The sequence below is a fragment of the Rhinolophus hipposideros genome (assembly GCF_964194185.1).
Source record: "Rhinolophus hipposideros genome assembly, chromosome: 16".
In the NCBI taxonomy this organism is placed as follows: domain Eukaryota; kingdom Metazoa; phylum Chordata; class Mammalia; order Chiroptera; family Rhinolophidae; genus Rhinolophus; species Rhinolophus hipposideros.
In genome coordinates, this window is record NC_138062.1 from 50,285,502 (window position 1) to 50,300,169 (window position 14,668).

At 54.0% G+C, this 14,668-nt stretch overlaps 1 protein-coding gene across 3 annotated transcripts; it reads left to right on the top strand.

The window, feature by feature from the left end:
* Positions 1-335: 335 nt before the first annotated feature.
* On the top strand, positions 336-5,731 carry TMEM59L (transmembrane protein 59 like). Of its 3 annotated transcripts, none has more exons than XM_081077693.1 (8): positions 336-602; positions 1,481-1,637; positions 1,720-1,811; positions 2,990-3,142; positions 3,744-3,846; positions 4,523-4,640; positions 4,736-4,853; positions 5,104-5,731. In XM_081077693.1, exons 1-8 carry the CDS (start codon positions 441-443, stop codon positions 5,230-5,232), a joined length of 1,032 nt encoding a protein of 343 aa, XP_080933819.1. In that variant the 5' UTR covers positions 336-440; the 3' UTR covers positions 5,233-5,731. The 3 variants fall into 3 exon arrangements, with proteins under 3 accessions (XP_080933819.1, XP_080933820.1, XP_080933821.1); XM_081077694.1 differs by having other exon boundaries at positions 339-602; positions 3,077-3,142; XM_081077695.1 differs by lacking the exon at positions 2,990-3,142 and having other exon boundaries at positions 339-602.
* The last annotated feature ends 8,937 nt before the right edge of the window (positions 5,732-14,668 follow it).

Sequence of the window (14,668 nt, forward strand, 5' to 3'; positions counted from 1 at the left end):
CCCTCCCACCTCCTTTCGCACAACCTCCTCCCCGCCTCAGGGCCCTCGCTATTCTTTCCGCCTCGATTGCCCTCCGGTATGGCCAGCTCAAACGCAGCCTTTAGCGGGAGGCCCTCCCTGATACCCTGGCCAGTAGACCGCCCCTCCCATCTCATCACTGTTTCCTTTTGGCCCCTAGCTCAGGCTGCTACCCCCTCGCCAGTGCATACAAGGGAGGTGTCAGGGCACCCCGAGATAAGACTGACTGCGGGGGCTGCCATCCACCTGCCGGCACCCAGACAGTGCCGCAGCGCCGCTGCCCCGCCCTTTCGCCGCATCCCCCGCCCCCTCCTTCCCAGGCTGCCTCGCTCGGGTGACGTCAGCGGTCTGGTCCTCGCTGCCGCCGCATCCTCCGGGCTTGCGGGAGCCGGCGTCCCGCGCCCCTCGCGTCCCGCCCGGCTATGGCTCCCGTGGCTCTGCTGCCGTTCCTCCTGCTGATGCTGCAACCTCTGCCCGGCACGCCTGCGCCTCCCGTCCGCGACCCCTTCGCCCCACAGCTCGGGGACACGCAGAGCTGCCAGCTGCGGTGCCGTGACCGCTACCCTAGCCCGCAGCCTTCGCAGGTGACGCGCATGCGGCGCCAACCCGAAGACCGGTTGAGGATGCGGGTCCCTCGGTTGGGAGCGGGAGACAAGGGTTCCTAGGAGGGGGAAGGGGTCGGAAATGGGGAGTGTTTTTCCCATGGCGATGGGTCCTTCTGATGGGCAAAGGGCTGGGGTCCCTTCGATGGCGGCAAGCACGGGCGTTTGGGTGCCTCCGATGGGGATGGGGATGTTCCTCCCATGGGGGAGGGGCTAGTGGTCCCTGCGGTGGGAGAGGACATTGGGGTGCGGGTCCTCCGACGAATGCGGGGTTTGGGGGGTCCCTCCACGCTTGGAGTGGCGTGAGGACTGAGGACCCTAATGCCACCTGGCGGGCTCTGGCTACACTCTGCTGCGCAAGAGCGGTGGGGTGCCCAACCCCCACCTCCCTCAGGCCTGACGTTCCCATCCTCCTTCCCCCACCCAAGCAGCTTCCATATCCTTCTCCTTACACCCTCCCAGCTACCAGCCCCCACTCTTATCCTAACCCCCTCGCCCCAAGCTAGATCCCAATTTTCCCAAGCCTGAAAGGTGACAAGCCTCCTCTGAGTGCCCCCTCCTTCCTCAGGCCAGAATTCCCCTCAATCTCCTCCCTCCTCCCTGGAGCCTTAGGAAGCCCATTTCCCTCTGTCTTGCCCAGTTTTCTAACCATTGCCCAAACCCAGCATCCTCCATCGTACAACCCCCTTCTTAAACCTTCTGTCCTCAGAGCTAAGAGCTGCCACTAATATTCTTAGCCTCCTCCCAGTCTTCCTAGATGTGGGGGAGGGCAACCAAATCTACGTCCTCCCCTGAGTGCTTTCAGTGCCCCCCTCCTCCTGCCCCTCTCCCTGGTCTGAGCCCCTTGTCCCCCCTCCCAGGAGGAGCTCAAGCAGGCAGACTCCTCCAAATCCCAGAATGAGTATGACAGGGCGGTCTTCATCAGTGCTTGTGAGCGAGGCTGCCGCCTCTTCTCCATCTGTCGGTTTGTGGCCAGGAGCTCTAAACCCAATGCCACACAGGCTGAGTGTGAAGCAGGTGAGTGCTGGCCAGGTGGGCCTGGTTGGGGAGAGGTGGCCTGGGAAGGGCTGCCCCTAGTGACTTCCTCCTGCCCCTGCAGCCTGCGTGGAGGCCTACATGAAGAAGACAGAGCAGCAGGCCTGCAGCGAGGGCTGCTGGGGCCAGAACCCTGAGCCGGAGTCTGAGCAGAAGGTGGGCTCCCTCTCATCTGTGGCCCTGGGCTCCTATCCCCCTTTCAATCCCCCTCCCCCAAATCTGCAGGAATATCCAGAGTCTCCCAGGCTCTCTTCCATTCTGGGGCCTACTGGGTGTCCTCAATTGAGCATGTCACTTCTCAAGCCTCAGTGGTCATTTCAGTGAGATGAGAAGTTACCCACCCCACCCTGCCACCTTGCAAAAAGTAAATAACAGACAACAGCTATTGTTTAGCAAGCATTTCTCCTGGTCCAGGCCTAATCTCAGCCTGCCCCAAATTTCTCATACTGCCTGGAGGCACCAGGGGCAGTGTGTCACCCCTGTGTCATGCCCGCAAAGCAGTTGCCCAAGATCACACAGGGCTGTGCATCTGGAGCCAGTGCCGCCAGGACTTACAACCAATCCTCACCTCACTCATCTTCAGTGTGCCAGAGCTGACTTTATTGAGCATCTACTGCATGCCAGGTGCTGGGCTAAGCACTTTCCTTGTAATGAACAGGTGGCCACTGTCATCTGGGGGGCTCAGAACGAAGGTTCAGAGAGGAGCAACCTCCCAAACATACACATACTGCTCCTCTCCCCGCCAAACTGGGGAGAAATAATAACTACTCACTTGTCATAGTCATGAGTGAGTCTAAGTAATGCTGCATCAGGAGAAACCGAGGCATAGGAAATAATTCATGGGAAATAAATTCATGGCAAATAATCCTACCCATGGGCTAGGATTCCCCAGAAAGCCCTTTCCCCTCTTCCCCCATTTTCCTCCACCCTTTCCAGGCTTTCATTGTTCGTAAAAATACAGAGCCACAATCATTCCTTCCTATTCTGAGTTCTCTCCTGATGCCATCAAAAGAAGAATAATGATGGCGAAATTTTCAATAATAGCATCTACTATATATTAGGCACTTGTGCTGTGCTATTGTCTAGTTGAAATCTCATAGCAACCCCATGAGGGAAGAGACTCATTCCCATTTTAGGGCTCAGAGAGGGCAACCCACTTCCCCGAGGGCACAGAGCCAGCCAAAGGCAGTACTGAGGTCTGTGTTCCTCGTATGAAGCTCTGTTGCCCCAAACCACTTAGGGAATTCTGATCACAGTGGACTCACCCAGCTCCCCTGCCATCAGTCAATGTCCTACGTTAGTCACATTCCATGCCTTGGGCTTCCCCTCGGCAGAGAAAGGTCCTGGAAGCTCCAAGTGGGGCTCTCTCGCTTCTGGACTTGTTCTCTACCCTCTGCAATGACCTTGTCAACTCGGCCCAGGGCTTCGTCTCCTCCACCTGGACATACTACCTGCAGACTGACAATGGGAAGGTGGTGGTGTTCCAGGTGAGGGGTCTGGCAGGGGCCACACCAGAGTGGTGGGTGGGTGATCAGGGTAAGAAAGTGGGATACATTCATTCTTGGCTCATGGGATGCAAAGTCAACAGGTGATCAAGTGAGCTGCAGGCACAGCTGGATCCAGGGGTTCAGTGTCTCACTCTACCCCTGACTGCTTTCTTTGTGGTGGCTTTTTTCCTAGGCAAGCAGTTTCCGTCTGATAGCAGGGTGGATGCCTAAATCTCTAAAAATACAACTTCTCTGGAGTTTTAACTAAGCTCGGATTTTCTCTGATTGGCCCTGTCTGGGTCATGTGACCACCACTCTGCCAATCCCTGTGATTCTGTTGTCTTGGCCTGGCTCATGTTCTTACTTCAAAGGCTGGAGGTTGGGGTCAAGACAAATTGAGGGGCCCACAACTGCAGGGAACAGCATCCCTGATGTCATAGCCCACAGCTCCACAGGTGATTGCCCTTCCTGCATCCAGCAGAACTAGGTGCCAGCTGGGCATGGGACAATGTAGCTCATGTGGGGCACAGAGTGGTGCTTCCCAGGGCCAAGGTGGTGCCTTTCTAAAGGGCTTCTCTGTGCTCTCTTGTTCTCGGCCCAGACCCAGCCTGTGATAGAGAGCCTGGGGCACGAGGGGGCCCGTCTGCAGCGAGTGGAGGTGATTTGGCGGGGATCCCATCCCGAGGCCTTGGAGGTGCACGTGGGTAAGGTCTGGGCTTAGACCCGTGTTCCTTTCCTCGCTGGTTCCACTGCCATAAGGAGTCCTCCTGGCAAATGAACCCACTAGGATTGGGATTTCTGTCTCAACTCATGGAATTTCGTGGTCTGGCTCCTAGGATTCCGTGGTCCATCTCCCAGGGTTCTGTGGTCCATCTCCCACGGTTCCGTGGTCCTTCTCCCAGGGTTCCGTGGTCCACCTCCCAGGGTTCCGTGGTCCACCTCCCGGGGTTCCGTGGTCCACCTCCCGGGGTTCCGTGGTCCCTCTCCCGGGGTTCCGTGGTCCCTCTCCCGGGGTTCCGTGGTCCCTCTCCCGGGGTTCCGTGGTCCACCTCCCGGGGTTCCGTGGTCCCTCTCCCGGGGTTCCGTGGTCCCTCTCCCGGGGTTCCGTGGTCCCTCTCCCGGGGTTCCGTGGTCCCTCCCCCGGGGTTCCGTGGTCCACCTCCCGGGGTTCCGTGGTCCACCTCCCGGGGTTCCGTGGTCCACCTCCCGGGGTTCCGTGGTCCCTCTCCCGGGGTTCCGTGGTCCCTCTCCCAGGGTTCTGATCTGTTCCAGGACTCAATGCCCCATTGTCCCAGGTCTTGGCCTCCTTTCTCCTCTCCATGGCTGCTGTGGCTTCTCACGGAAGGCGTGGCAGCCACTGCAAAACAACTTGTGTCTCAGACCCTCTAGGCCCCTTGGACAAGGTGCGGAAGGCCAAGATCCGAGTCAAGACCAGCAGCAAGGCCAAGGTGGAGTCTGATGAGCTGCAGGACAATGACTTCCTCAGCTGCATGTCTCGGTGGGTGGCAGGACCCTGGGGGTGGGGTTGGGGCAGGAGAGGAGGGTATCGCAGACCCCACTAGGGTTGCTGAACATGCATATCGCGTTGGGCAGGCGCTCGGGGCTTCCTCGCTGGATCCTGGCCTGCTGCCTTTTCCTCTCCGTGCTGGTGATGCTGTGGCTGAGCTGCTCCACCCTGGTGACTGCGCCTGGCCAGCACCTCAAGTTCCAGGTGGGCGGGGCCAGTGGGCAGGCCTGGAGGAGGGGTGGGGGAGAGCTGCTCCCTTTTTCTGGATGGGGCTACCCCCTCTCCATGGAGGCAAGGCCCCCTGATTTGCTGTGTGACCTTGGGCAAGTTTCTTCACTCCCTTGTGTAATGGGGAAGAAGGCCCCCCTTAGTTGGGGTGACCTGAGATCAGGGGTGCGAAGGAGCCTTGCAGGGTGGGGGCTCAGTAACCGCCCTCCCTACACCTCCCTTGCAGCCCCTGACCCTGGAGCAACACAAGGGCTTTATGGTAGAGCCAGACTGGTCGGTGTACCCTCCCCCGTCCCACGCCTTTGGGGACAGCCCCCCACCCTACATGCTGAAGCTGGATCTGACCAAGCTGTAGGCGCCTCTCCACCCGAGCACTGCCAAGCGCAAGGGCTCTTCTATCCTCATTTCCCTGCACCCAGGGGTCCCGGCCAGGGTGGCACCATCCTTGGGCCCCTACACCCCCAAATTCTTCTCTCTTCCTGGTTCCATCTCTCAACCCTCTGGGTCCTGGGGTCACCATGCCCCCCACTGTGGGGCAGGATCTGACCTTGGTTCCTCCCTGGCCCCTCTTTCCCTGGAGCGTGCTACTTTTTGTCTTCTATCGTGTAGCTTCTTGAGTATTTGAACCCCAGTTCTGTGCCGCCTTGCTCTTTCCTCTTTGCTTCCCTCTGGGAGAGGGCTGAGGCTGCAGGGGAGCTGCCTTGTGCTCAGGCTCTCCTCTTTTTCCCCACCCCACCTCTGGAGATCCAGCCCCGTGGGAGGAGGCCCCTATGGGAAGAGGCAGTGGGCAGCTCCATGCTATGGCTGGGATTGCAAAATGGGGGTCGGGAGGAATAAACCATGTACATAAAAGATGTCTTGGACCAAGTCTGCTTCTGTTCGTCTTCCCACCGGCCCTTGGGAGAGTGGCCATGACTTCTACCCACCAGGCCCTTTGTGAGATGGGGAAGGTCTGTGAACTCCCCGTGGCTCGAGGCATGTGAACCAGCTGCCAGCTGGAAGGACAGCACCTCTGTTGCCCAGCCCACGTCACGCTTGGAACTAGGGTATCCCTGTGGGTCAGTGCCCCCTCCAGCCCCATGTGCCTCCTGTGAAATGGAAGAGGACATTTGTTAATTTTGTAGCCACCTGGCTTCCCTCTGGGGACCGTCTCAGGGCACTGTCTCTGGGTCCCATTGGGGACCGTCTCAGGGCACTGTCTCTGGGTCCTCTCCCCTTCCCTGCCCAAGGGGTTCAGCCTTGGCTTTCTTTCCCTGCATTTCGCATTGGAGAGGAGTCTAGCAGGGCAGGAGCAGCCCTCCCTGAGGAGGCCACAGGCATGGCTCTCCATCCTTCCTGTACGTTCTGCAAACTTCCCAAGATCCTGCCAGTGAGTCCCTTTTTAGTTTAGTTAACTGGGGCTGCTTTTGTCTTCTGGCTGTCCGGGATCTCTTCTCCTGGGGAGAGTTTGGGATGAGGGTTGTGGTGGTCAGTGGGATTGATGTTTCCAGGGCCTGATGGAGGCCTGTGAGTGACGGGTGGGTGGATAGAAGAGGGTGAGTTGGAGCCGAATGGGGCTGGTTATTGGCCCCTCCATTCTTCACCCTGCCCTGCTAGAGTCAGCCAGGGCTGTGGGAGAGGGGGGTGATAGGACTCACAGGAGGGGGGAAGAAGGGGCAGCGAGAAGTCAGGTGTCTCTCTGCACTGTCCTTCCCTGAGTCCCCCAACACAAGGCCACAGCTCCACCAAGTGAGCCTTCAGCCTGGGTATGGTAACAGCTCCCACACTGTTGCTTGTCGTCCATCTGTCTCATCCACGTCAGTTACCCAACCCTGTCCACACCTTTGCAAAGGATCCCTTCCTTACAACACTCTTGGACAGTCCATTCTCAGTGGTTTCTGCTGCCAGGACCCTGCCTGATTCCATGAGCATCAGGATTCAACATAAAGGCAGTCCAGGCCCCTGGTTATCATTCTGGGCCAGGCTTGGGGTTTCAGGGCCACCTCTGGGAACATTGCCAGGAAATGAGACCTGGACAGAGATGAGACGCAGAGGCAGGCCAGCCCTGCCCAGTAGAACTTTCTGCGATGACAGAACAGGCTGTCTGCACCACGCCCAGCCACATGGTGTAACAGAGCCCTTGCAATGTGGCTAGGTGACTGAAGAACTGTATTTTTCATTTTCTTTAGTTTGAGTTGGTGTACATTTAAGGATTTTTTTATTTTTGTGGTGGTAAAATATACATTCCACATAAAATTTGCCATTTTAACCAGTTTTTAAGTGTACAAATCAGTGGGATTAGGCTCAACCACAATGATGTGCGAATATCCTCACTGTCATTTGAAATGGCTACTGGAACTGCTCAGCCCAGCTGGAAGGGACCCCGGTGATTCTTTCCCCATGCGTCCTCACCTTGCCCCTAGCCTGCCCTTCTCAATGGCTCTGGACACTTGGGTGGCTCCTTGATTTTTCCCCATCCTTACTCCACCTTATTCCATCAGCACAGCCTGTCCCCTCAGCCTCCAACCCACATGCTTCTCTTTATCTCCATGGCAACCACCGAAGTCCAAGCTACTACCTCCTCTCACCCAACTACTCTAGCCGCCTGCCTCCTCTTGGAACTCTTCTGCTTCCCTCCCCCCCCCCCAGCCACCCTCCAGCTCTATGCAGAAGCTGGGGAGCTGCTGGTATTATACAGATCCCATCCCAGACATTACCTCCTTCCTGGGTTTACTGCTGCCATAAGGAGCCCAAATATCCACATGTACCACATGGCCTCCCACAATCTGGTCCCACTAACATGAACCACCCCTACTGAGGCTCTGTCTCACTCGCTGTGCTCTAGCCCCACAGGTTCTCTCTGGATTGCTCGAGCCATGAGATTTTCAGCCCCAGGGCCTTTGTATTTCCTTCTGCCAGGAGCACCTCTCAGCCGTGCTTGTCGAAGTGCTCAACTAAAAGTGCTCTTCCCCATCAGAGGACCTCCCAGCTGCCCAATGAGGCTAGCATTTCCTGTTATACCCATATTTAGCTCCCTGCCAATCTCCCTGTGCTTACCACAGTAATTCTTAAATAATTATTAAATAATTAGTAATTACTTGTTTCAACATTGGTACAACATAATTTTATAAGCTCTATGAAGGTAACTGTCACAGGTCTCATAGATGACGGGACATGGAGCAGGGGATCAGTAATTATTTTTGTTTGGGTGAGTCCCTGCTTCCCTCTCAGACCCCAAAAGCAGCCTTACCTGTTCAGTCTATTCCCTACATGGGGTCAGACCATGTCCCTCCCCTGCTGACCCCACGACTTCTTATTACCCTCAAATACCACCTAATTCCCTCTGTTTATCTTTTAAGGGCTTTCAATACTCACCAATCTGGCAGCCATCTCTCCGGTCATGTCCCTCCCATCTTTTGGTCTGACAACAAAATGGGCTCTGTCTTCACTGCTTCCTGCAGTGACATCAATGGTCCAGCCTCAGGGCCTTTGCTACAGTAGCTCCTTACACCGGGAATGCCATCATGCACTTGGTAGGAATCCACCTAGCACCCGTCACCCTCTTCTTCCTTCCTAATGGAACTCGTTTGCTTTGGCAAGACCTATGTGGCTCAGGGGAAGTTGAGCAGTATGATACAAGCCTCTTCTGGTATTAGTGGGATTTTTTGGGAGAGAGACATGCCCTGTTAACTGCAGTTGTGAGCTGGGAGGATATGAGTTTGGAGCTGTCAGGGGCCATATGTCACCACAATTACAGAGCCTCCCAGACAGATGCAGAGAGATTATGTCTTCATGACACTACTGGTACTCCTGGATCAAGCTGTGCCTGAAGTCCACACTGTCGCTTTTGTCAGTTTGCATTGGACGTCTTGGAACTGAAAAGTTGTGACTGATCTCTATCTCTTTGTCCTCCCTCCCCTCTCTCAAAACTCAATCCCAAGGGCAGAGTGTTTTGTTTGTTTGCCACTGTGTGTCCAGTTCATTCATTCTTAAAGTCCTGGTGACCAGCCCAGGGCTGTGTCCAAAGTGGATGCTTCACAGCTGTGGAATGAATAACACCAGGTGGTGAGGGTAGAAACAGTGAGCACTGTGGGTGTGTGGAGAGGGGAGCGGAGTCCCTTCCAAGCAGGTGATGAGTGATGGCTGCCTGGAAGATGAGGCAGCTGACCTGGGCTTTGAGGGTTGGATAGAATATGGAAGGTAGGATGTCCCAGGTGCATGGGTGTGGGTTGGAAGTGTGTGTGTGTGTGTGTGTGTGTGTGTGTGTGTGTGTGTGTGTGTTCAGAGAAATCCCTGCCCATATCACCTGCCCTTCTGAGTGCTTCACTTAGGGGAGAGGCCTGAGTGCCAAGCAAAGACCTCTGGTCCCTTCTGGAGTCTTAGGAGAGAGAGGGCTCTTTGCCTCTGTCAGGGGCTCCTACCAGGAGTGGGGGCTACAGAGGTGACCTTATGCAGGAGCCCTGACTCAACACAGCTCTCTGAGCCTCAGTTTTCTTATCTGCCCTCCCTACTCTGCGAGGCATCTGGGAAACCACCCTCTCTGGCCCGCTCTCAGCCTTCCTCCAGCACCCAATGCAGACCTGGTGGAGGGTGGGTGGGTGGCTGGTGTCATGGCAACAGGGAGGAATGCCCATGTGTCCTGGAAGCACAGGGTTGCCACAGCAACCAGCATTCCTGGTTCCCTGGTGACAGGCCCGAGTTTGGGGCTCAGGGTGATAATCTGCCAAGGAAGGGAGAGAGGCAGTAAGGTATCCCTATGACGCTCCATCTACATTTGGAGGGAAAGATGGGGACTCATTTCTTTCCCTACTGTGTGTGCGTGGGAGGTAAAGGCCAGATCCCAGCTGGGGGCTACCCAGGTACCTGCTCAGGGCCAGGCTTTAAGCAGCTCCTGGCACTCTTCCCTCCTCAGGATCCCCACACAGGCTGTTCCCTCTGTGTGGAAGACTCTGCTTTCTTCCTGGCCAACTCTTCAGCCTAAATGTCCCTCTCTGCCCTCCTGGTTCAGCCCAAAGCCCCTAAGTCACTACGCTCCAACTGAAAACCTTTATCATGTTGATAATTAAGTTATTGCTTCTTTGCTTGTGTGATGATTGGTTTAATAAATGTTCCCTTTGCCAGATGCGACGCGCGAGCAGTCTCAGTCACAGCTGTGTCCCACACTCCAGGAGGCTGTTCTCAATACATCTTTGTCGACACTCTCCCTCCTTGCTCTGAGCCTTGCCCATGTCAGCCTAGCCAAGGTGGTCGCATGTCCTTCAGGCTCTTTCTGGCACTGGGTTTGGGGCCTCCCCATTACTTCCACCTGAAATGTTCTGGAATATCCTGGGCCTTTCACAATGTTCTGGAATGTCCTGGAACATCCTAGAATACTCTGTATGCTGCTTTCTTTTAAAGCTGGCACATCACCTCCTCAAAGAGGAGGTCCCTGCTAAAAGCAATGTCTCCCTCCTTGGTCACTCTCAGCCCATTGCCTTCATGGCAATTATCACCATCAGGAAAAGCCTTGGTCATTGATTGGTTACATAAACCGAATATTCTGGAACATGAGGGCAGGGATCTTGTTTGGTGTGCTTACAGCCCAGCACCTGGCACAAAGCAGTTATGTAATAAGTGTGTGTTGAATGGAGGGAGGCAGCGTGAGACCAGGAAGTGGTGGAGAGCTCCAGGGTAGGATGGCTCTGACACTGTCTGGATGGGGTCTCGGACAAATTACTTATTCTGAGCCTCGGGGTCTTTCTTTTTAATTGAGGTGTATTTTACAAACAGCAACATGCACCCCTTTTTACTGTACAGAACCATGAATATTTACACCCCTGTGACCCAAATACAGAATGCCCCCCCGGGGGCTCCCTCATGCCCCCTTCCAGTTGGTTACCCCCCAGAGGTAGCTCCAGGACTTACCACTATCACCTTGGCTCTATCTAACTGTTTTAATTTTGTTTGTTTTTAAAAGTAAATCAGCTTTAATGAGGCAAGACTTACATTCAGTAGTTCAATGATTTTAAGTGCTTGATTAATTCTGACAGATGTTAACCTCTCTGTTAACATCTGACAGATGTTAACCTCATAATCAAGATACAGAACATTTCCATCACCCCAAGGCCCCGTGCCCCTTTGTTGGCAATGCCTTCCCTCACTGATGATCCATTCCAGGTAGCCTCTGTCCCAATCTGTCACCACAGTTTACCATGGCCTGTCTATGAATTTCACATAAATGGAATCACAGTGTGTCCTCTTTATGTCTGCTTTTTTCATTAGTGTCAGCAAGACCCACCTGTGGGATGCATGGAGTGCTTTCTTTTTTCTTTTCCTATGCTGCATAGCATTCCATTGTGTAAACATGTCGCCATTTGTTTATCCATTGATCTGTTGGTGGACATTACAGTGTTTCAAGTTTGGGACTGTTATGACCATTTGTATTCATGTTTTTGATGAAACCATGTCTCTTTTCTGTTGATTAAAGACCTGTAGTGGGTTGAATGGTGTCCCTACCCGCTCATCTCATGTCCACTTGGAACCTCAGAATGTGACCTTATTTGGAAATAGGGTCTTTGCGGTGCCAGCTTTCTCTTCTCTTGGGCACATACCTTGGAGTGGAATGACTGGGTTCCAGGGTAGCTCCCTGAGGAATTTTTAAAGGAACTGTCATGCCTTCCTTTTTCTTGCTTACCATCTGTACTCCCCCTAGAATGTCAACTCCCCAAGGGGCAGGGACTCTGTTTTCTTCCTGGCTTAGGGCCCTGGGTACCACCCGCATGTTAGGTGAACTCATGGCGCACGAATGAATCATTGTAACTCTTGGCTGGCTAGGCAATAACTCTTATGTTCTCTGGATCTCAGTGTCCCTGTCTGTGAAATGGGGATGAACTCAATCCTTCCTCGGTAAAAACTAGTCTCCCTTCTTCCAAAAAGGCTCTGAGCCAGATACTCGGAAGTCCACAGTGTATGCACCATGGGCTGCTAATTGTCCCTGAGAAAAGAATCATCAGTTCTGCATTCCTTCCTCCCACTCCTGCCTCCACAGCTGCTCAAGGGTCAGGACCTGGACAGTGGAGAAGGTCAAATGCAGTGAGGGTGAGGGGTTCTTGCAGTCACAGCGATGGCTGTGGGCTCTGGGTCCTTAGGGAGTAGGCTGTATGAGAGGCTGAGTCAGAGGCAGCTGTTGAGACCTCCCACCTCAGTTGAGGCACTGGGGCAAACACCCGTTCACAGCCAGGCAGGAACAGGACTGCTGTCTGGAGGTGAGCAAACCCCAGGGGGACCTCATTCAGGGTGGGCAAAGCAGCCAGTGGGCTCTAGGCAAAGGAAAGCATCCTAGAGGCTCCCACTGTCACTATTAATTATGCAATGGCTGATATGTACCAAATGCTGCAATGAGGCTTCTAGGGCCTTTTCCTCTGAGCCAGGGGTCCTGGTAGCCCCCTAGGCCCAAGGTCACACATGAGTGCCTGGTAGAGCCCAGCATCAAACCAGATCTGAAATCTCACTTCATTCCAAATCCACATTTTTGACTGCTGGCTCACACCTTCCCAGCCTCAGTTTTGTCATCTGTAAAATTGACATATAACCCCAAATAATAGAAATCAGGTACTTAAACAGATATATGTACACATCTAATAGCCAAAAGGAAGAAACAACCCAAGTGTCCATCAATGGAAGAATGAATAAACAAAATGCAGTCCATCCATATAATGGAATATAGTCATAAAAAGGAGTAAAGCACTGACACACATTACAGCGTGTAAACCTTGAAAATATTATGCTGAGTAAAATAAGCCAGACCCACAAGGACACATTGTGTGATTTCATTTATATGAAATGTTCAGAATAGGTAAACCCATAAGGACAGAAAGCAGATCAGTGGTTGCCAGCAGTTGGTGGACGGGGAATGCGGAGTGACTGCTAGTGGGGATGGGGCCTCCTTTTGCGGTGATGGAAATATTTTGGAAGTAGATAGAGGTGATGGTTGTGTGACATCGCGAATGCACTAAATGCCATTGAATTATACACTTTCAAATGGTGAATTATATGGTGTGGGAATTTTCTCTCAATCGAAAAAAGGAAAACAAATACAGAGTTCGTCAGACAGGGAGAAAAATCAAGCAGTGCTGGGGGGGTGAAGAGGGGACTTGGGAGAGGGAAAGTACCGCTAGCTGGCATGGACTTAGGGGTACTCACTGAGCTGTCCTGAGCACACTACATTGTTTATTTCATCCTGGCCTCTGCTCTGTCCCACAGGGTCATTTTTTCACAGTCCGTGCCACTTTTCTTTCGATGAGGAAATAATCAAATATATGTACAGTCTAAAAACAGTAGAAAAGGTGAGTAAAAAGGCCCCGAAGCCCATCATGGGTGGGGCCAGGCGAGCATTATACCTGGAGTGTGGAGAGAGGGGCTGGACGCTGTCTTGGCAGCAATGATGACAGAGCCAGGCAGAGGGAAGCTCATTGGGTGCAGAGTGGGGAGAGCACAGCCCTCCTGTCCCCAATGGGCAGGCAGAGACCCCAAAACTACCCATGTGGCTAGCCTGGCTTGGATAGGCCTGGGGTGGGCCCAGAAGAAGCCAAGACCTGGCCTGGATTCTGTTACCAAGTCCAAAGCCTCTCAGTACCGTCCACAGCTCTAGAGAAGAAGCAGCCTGGGACACAGCTAGAGCAGTTACACTGCCCTGGTGAAGCGGCAGGGTCTGTGTGCAGGTCATGTTCATATTTCAGACCCTGAGAGAGTGATTAGGATGTGCTGAAGATTTTGGTCTAGTTTGGTGTCAAGAAGGCAGCCAGGGCATAGACGGTGCTGACGTGGCCTATTAGGGTCCATACCCTGCAGGGTCATTTAAAGGAAGGGAAAATTGAGGCTTAAAGAGTTGGAGCAACCTATCTAAGACCTCGTGGCTTGTAAGACATGGTTGCAGAACTAAGGGTGATGGTAGTATTTATCAGATATTGACCTGTCTAGTTTATAGAGAAGCAAAACGAGGTACTGGGAGTGTCTGCAGCTCCCTCTGACTCCACTCAATGGTGAAGGGCAGGTAGGTGGATAAGGCCCCAGCATAAGGCTCCAGCTGTTGGAAACAAGGCATCCCTGAGACCCCAGGCCTCAGTTTCCTCCTCTGTACCACCTGGGGGTTACAAGGAGGCCTCTGAGCTCTGACCTGAGGCCATGAGTTCCACAGCTGGTCCAGAGCAGGAGAGCAGGTGGCAAGGCCCCTGCTTCTGGGAGAGCCGTGCCAGCTGTGGGCCAGATGGCAGCGAGGCCTCAGGACACTGCCTGCTGTGTCTCTGTCTGCAGGCTCTGCCAGACCACAGGTCATCATTACTGGACAAGAGTGTGCAGTAGCCTTCGTGGGCCGTCCAGGTCCTCCACCTGCCTATACCCCATCCGAGTATGGCAGGCAATCGGGCTCAGGACAACAATCCTTTGCCTCACCCCCACAACCTATCTGTCGCATCTCCTGTTGGCTCCACCTGTGAAATACCTTCTGGCTAGGACCACCTTCCACCCTTCCCCTGCCACCACCCTGGGATGAGCCCCATCATTTGGACTAAAATACTCCTAAGTGTTGTCCCTAATTCAGGATATTGCCCCTGACTGTTAGGTTGGTTACATCCCATCTGCTGACAAGCCCTCTCTCATTTCATGTAGGGGAAATGCCTCCACAGTGGTCCACAAGGCCCTCCATAACCTAGAGCACCCCTCATTGCCGCCCCCCCATCTTCTCCTCCCCTCTCCCTCTCCTTCACTTTTCCTTGCAAAGCAACATTCCAGGTTCACTCCTGCCTCAGGGCCTTTGTACTTACTGTCCTGTGCCA

What these genes read in the sequence shown, in the direction of transcription:
- TMEM59L (XM_081077693.1), top strand. Translation starts at nt 441, where the DNA reads ATGGCTCCCGTGGCTCTGCTGCCGTTCCTCCTGCTGATGCTGCAACCT. An exon ending in TTCCTCAGCTGCATGTCTCG is followed by an intron (nt 4,641 to 4,735) that starts GTGGGTGGCAGG and finishes CGCGTTGGGCAG; the next exon opens with GCGCTCGGGGCTTCCTCGCT. An exon ending in GCCAGCACCTCAAGTTCCAG is followed by an intron (nt 4,854 to 5,103) that starts GTGGGCGGGGCC and finishes CCTCCCTTGCAG; the next exon opens with CCCCTGACCCTGGAGCAACA.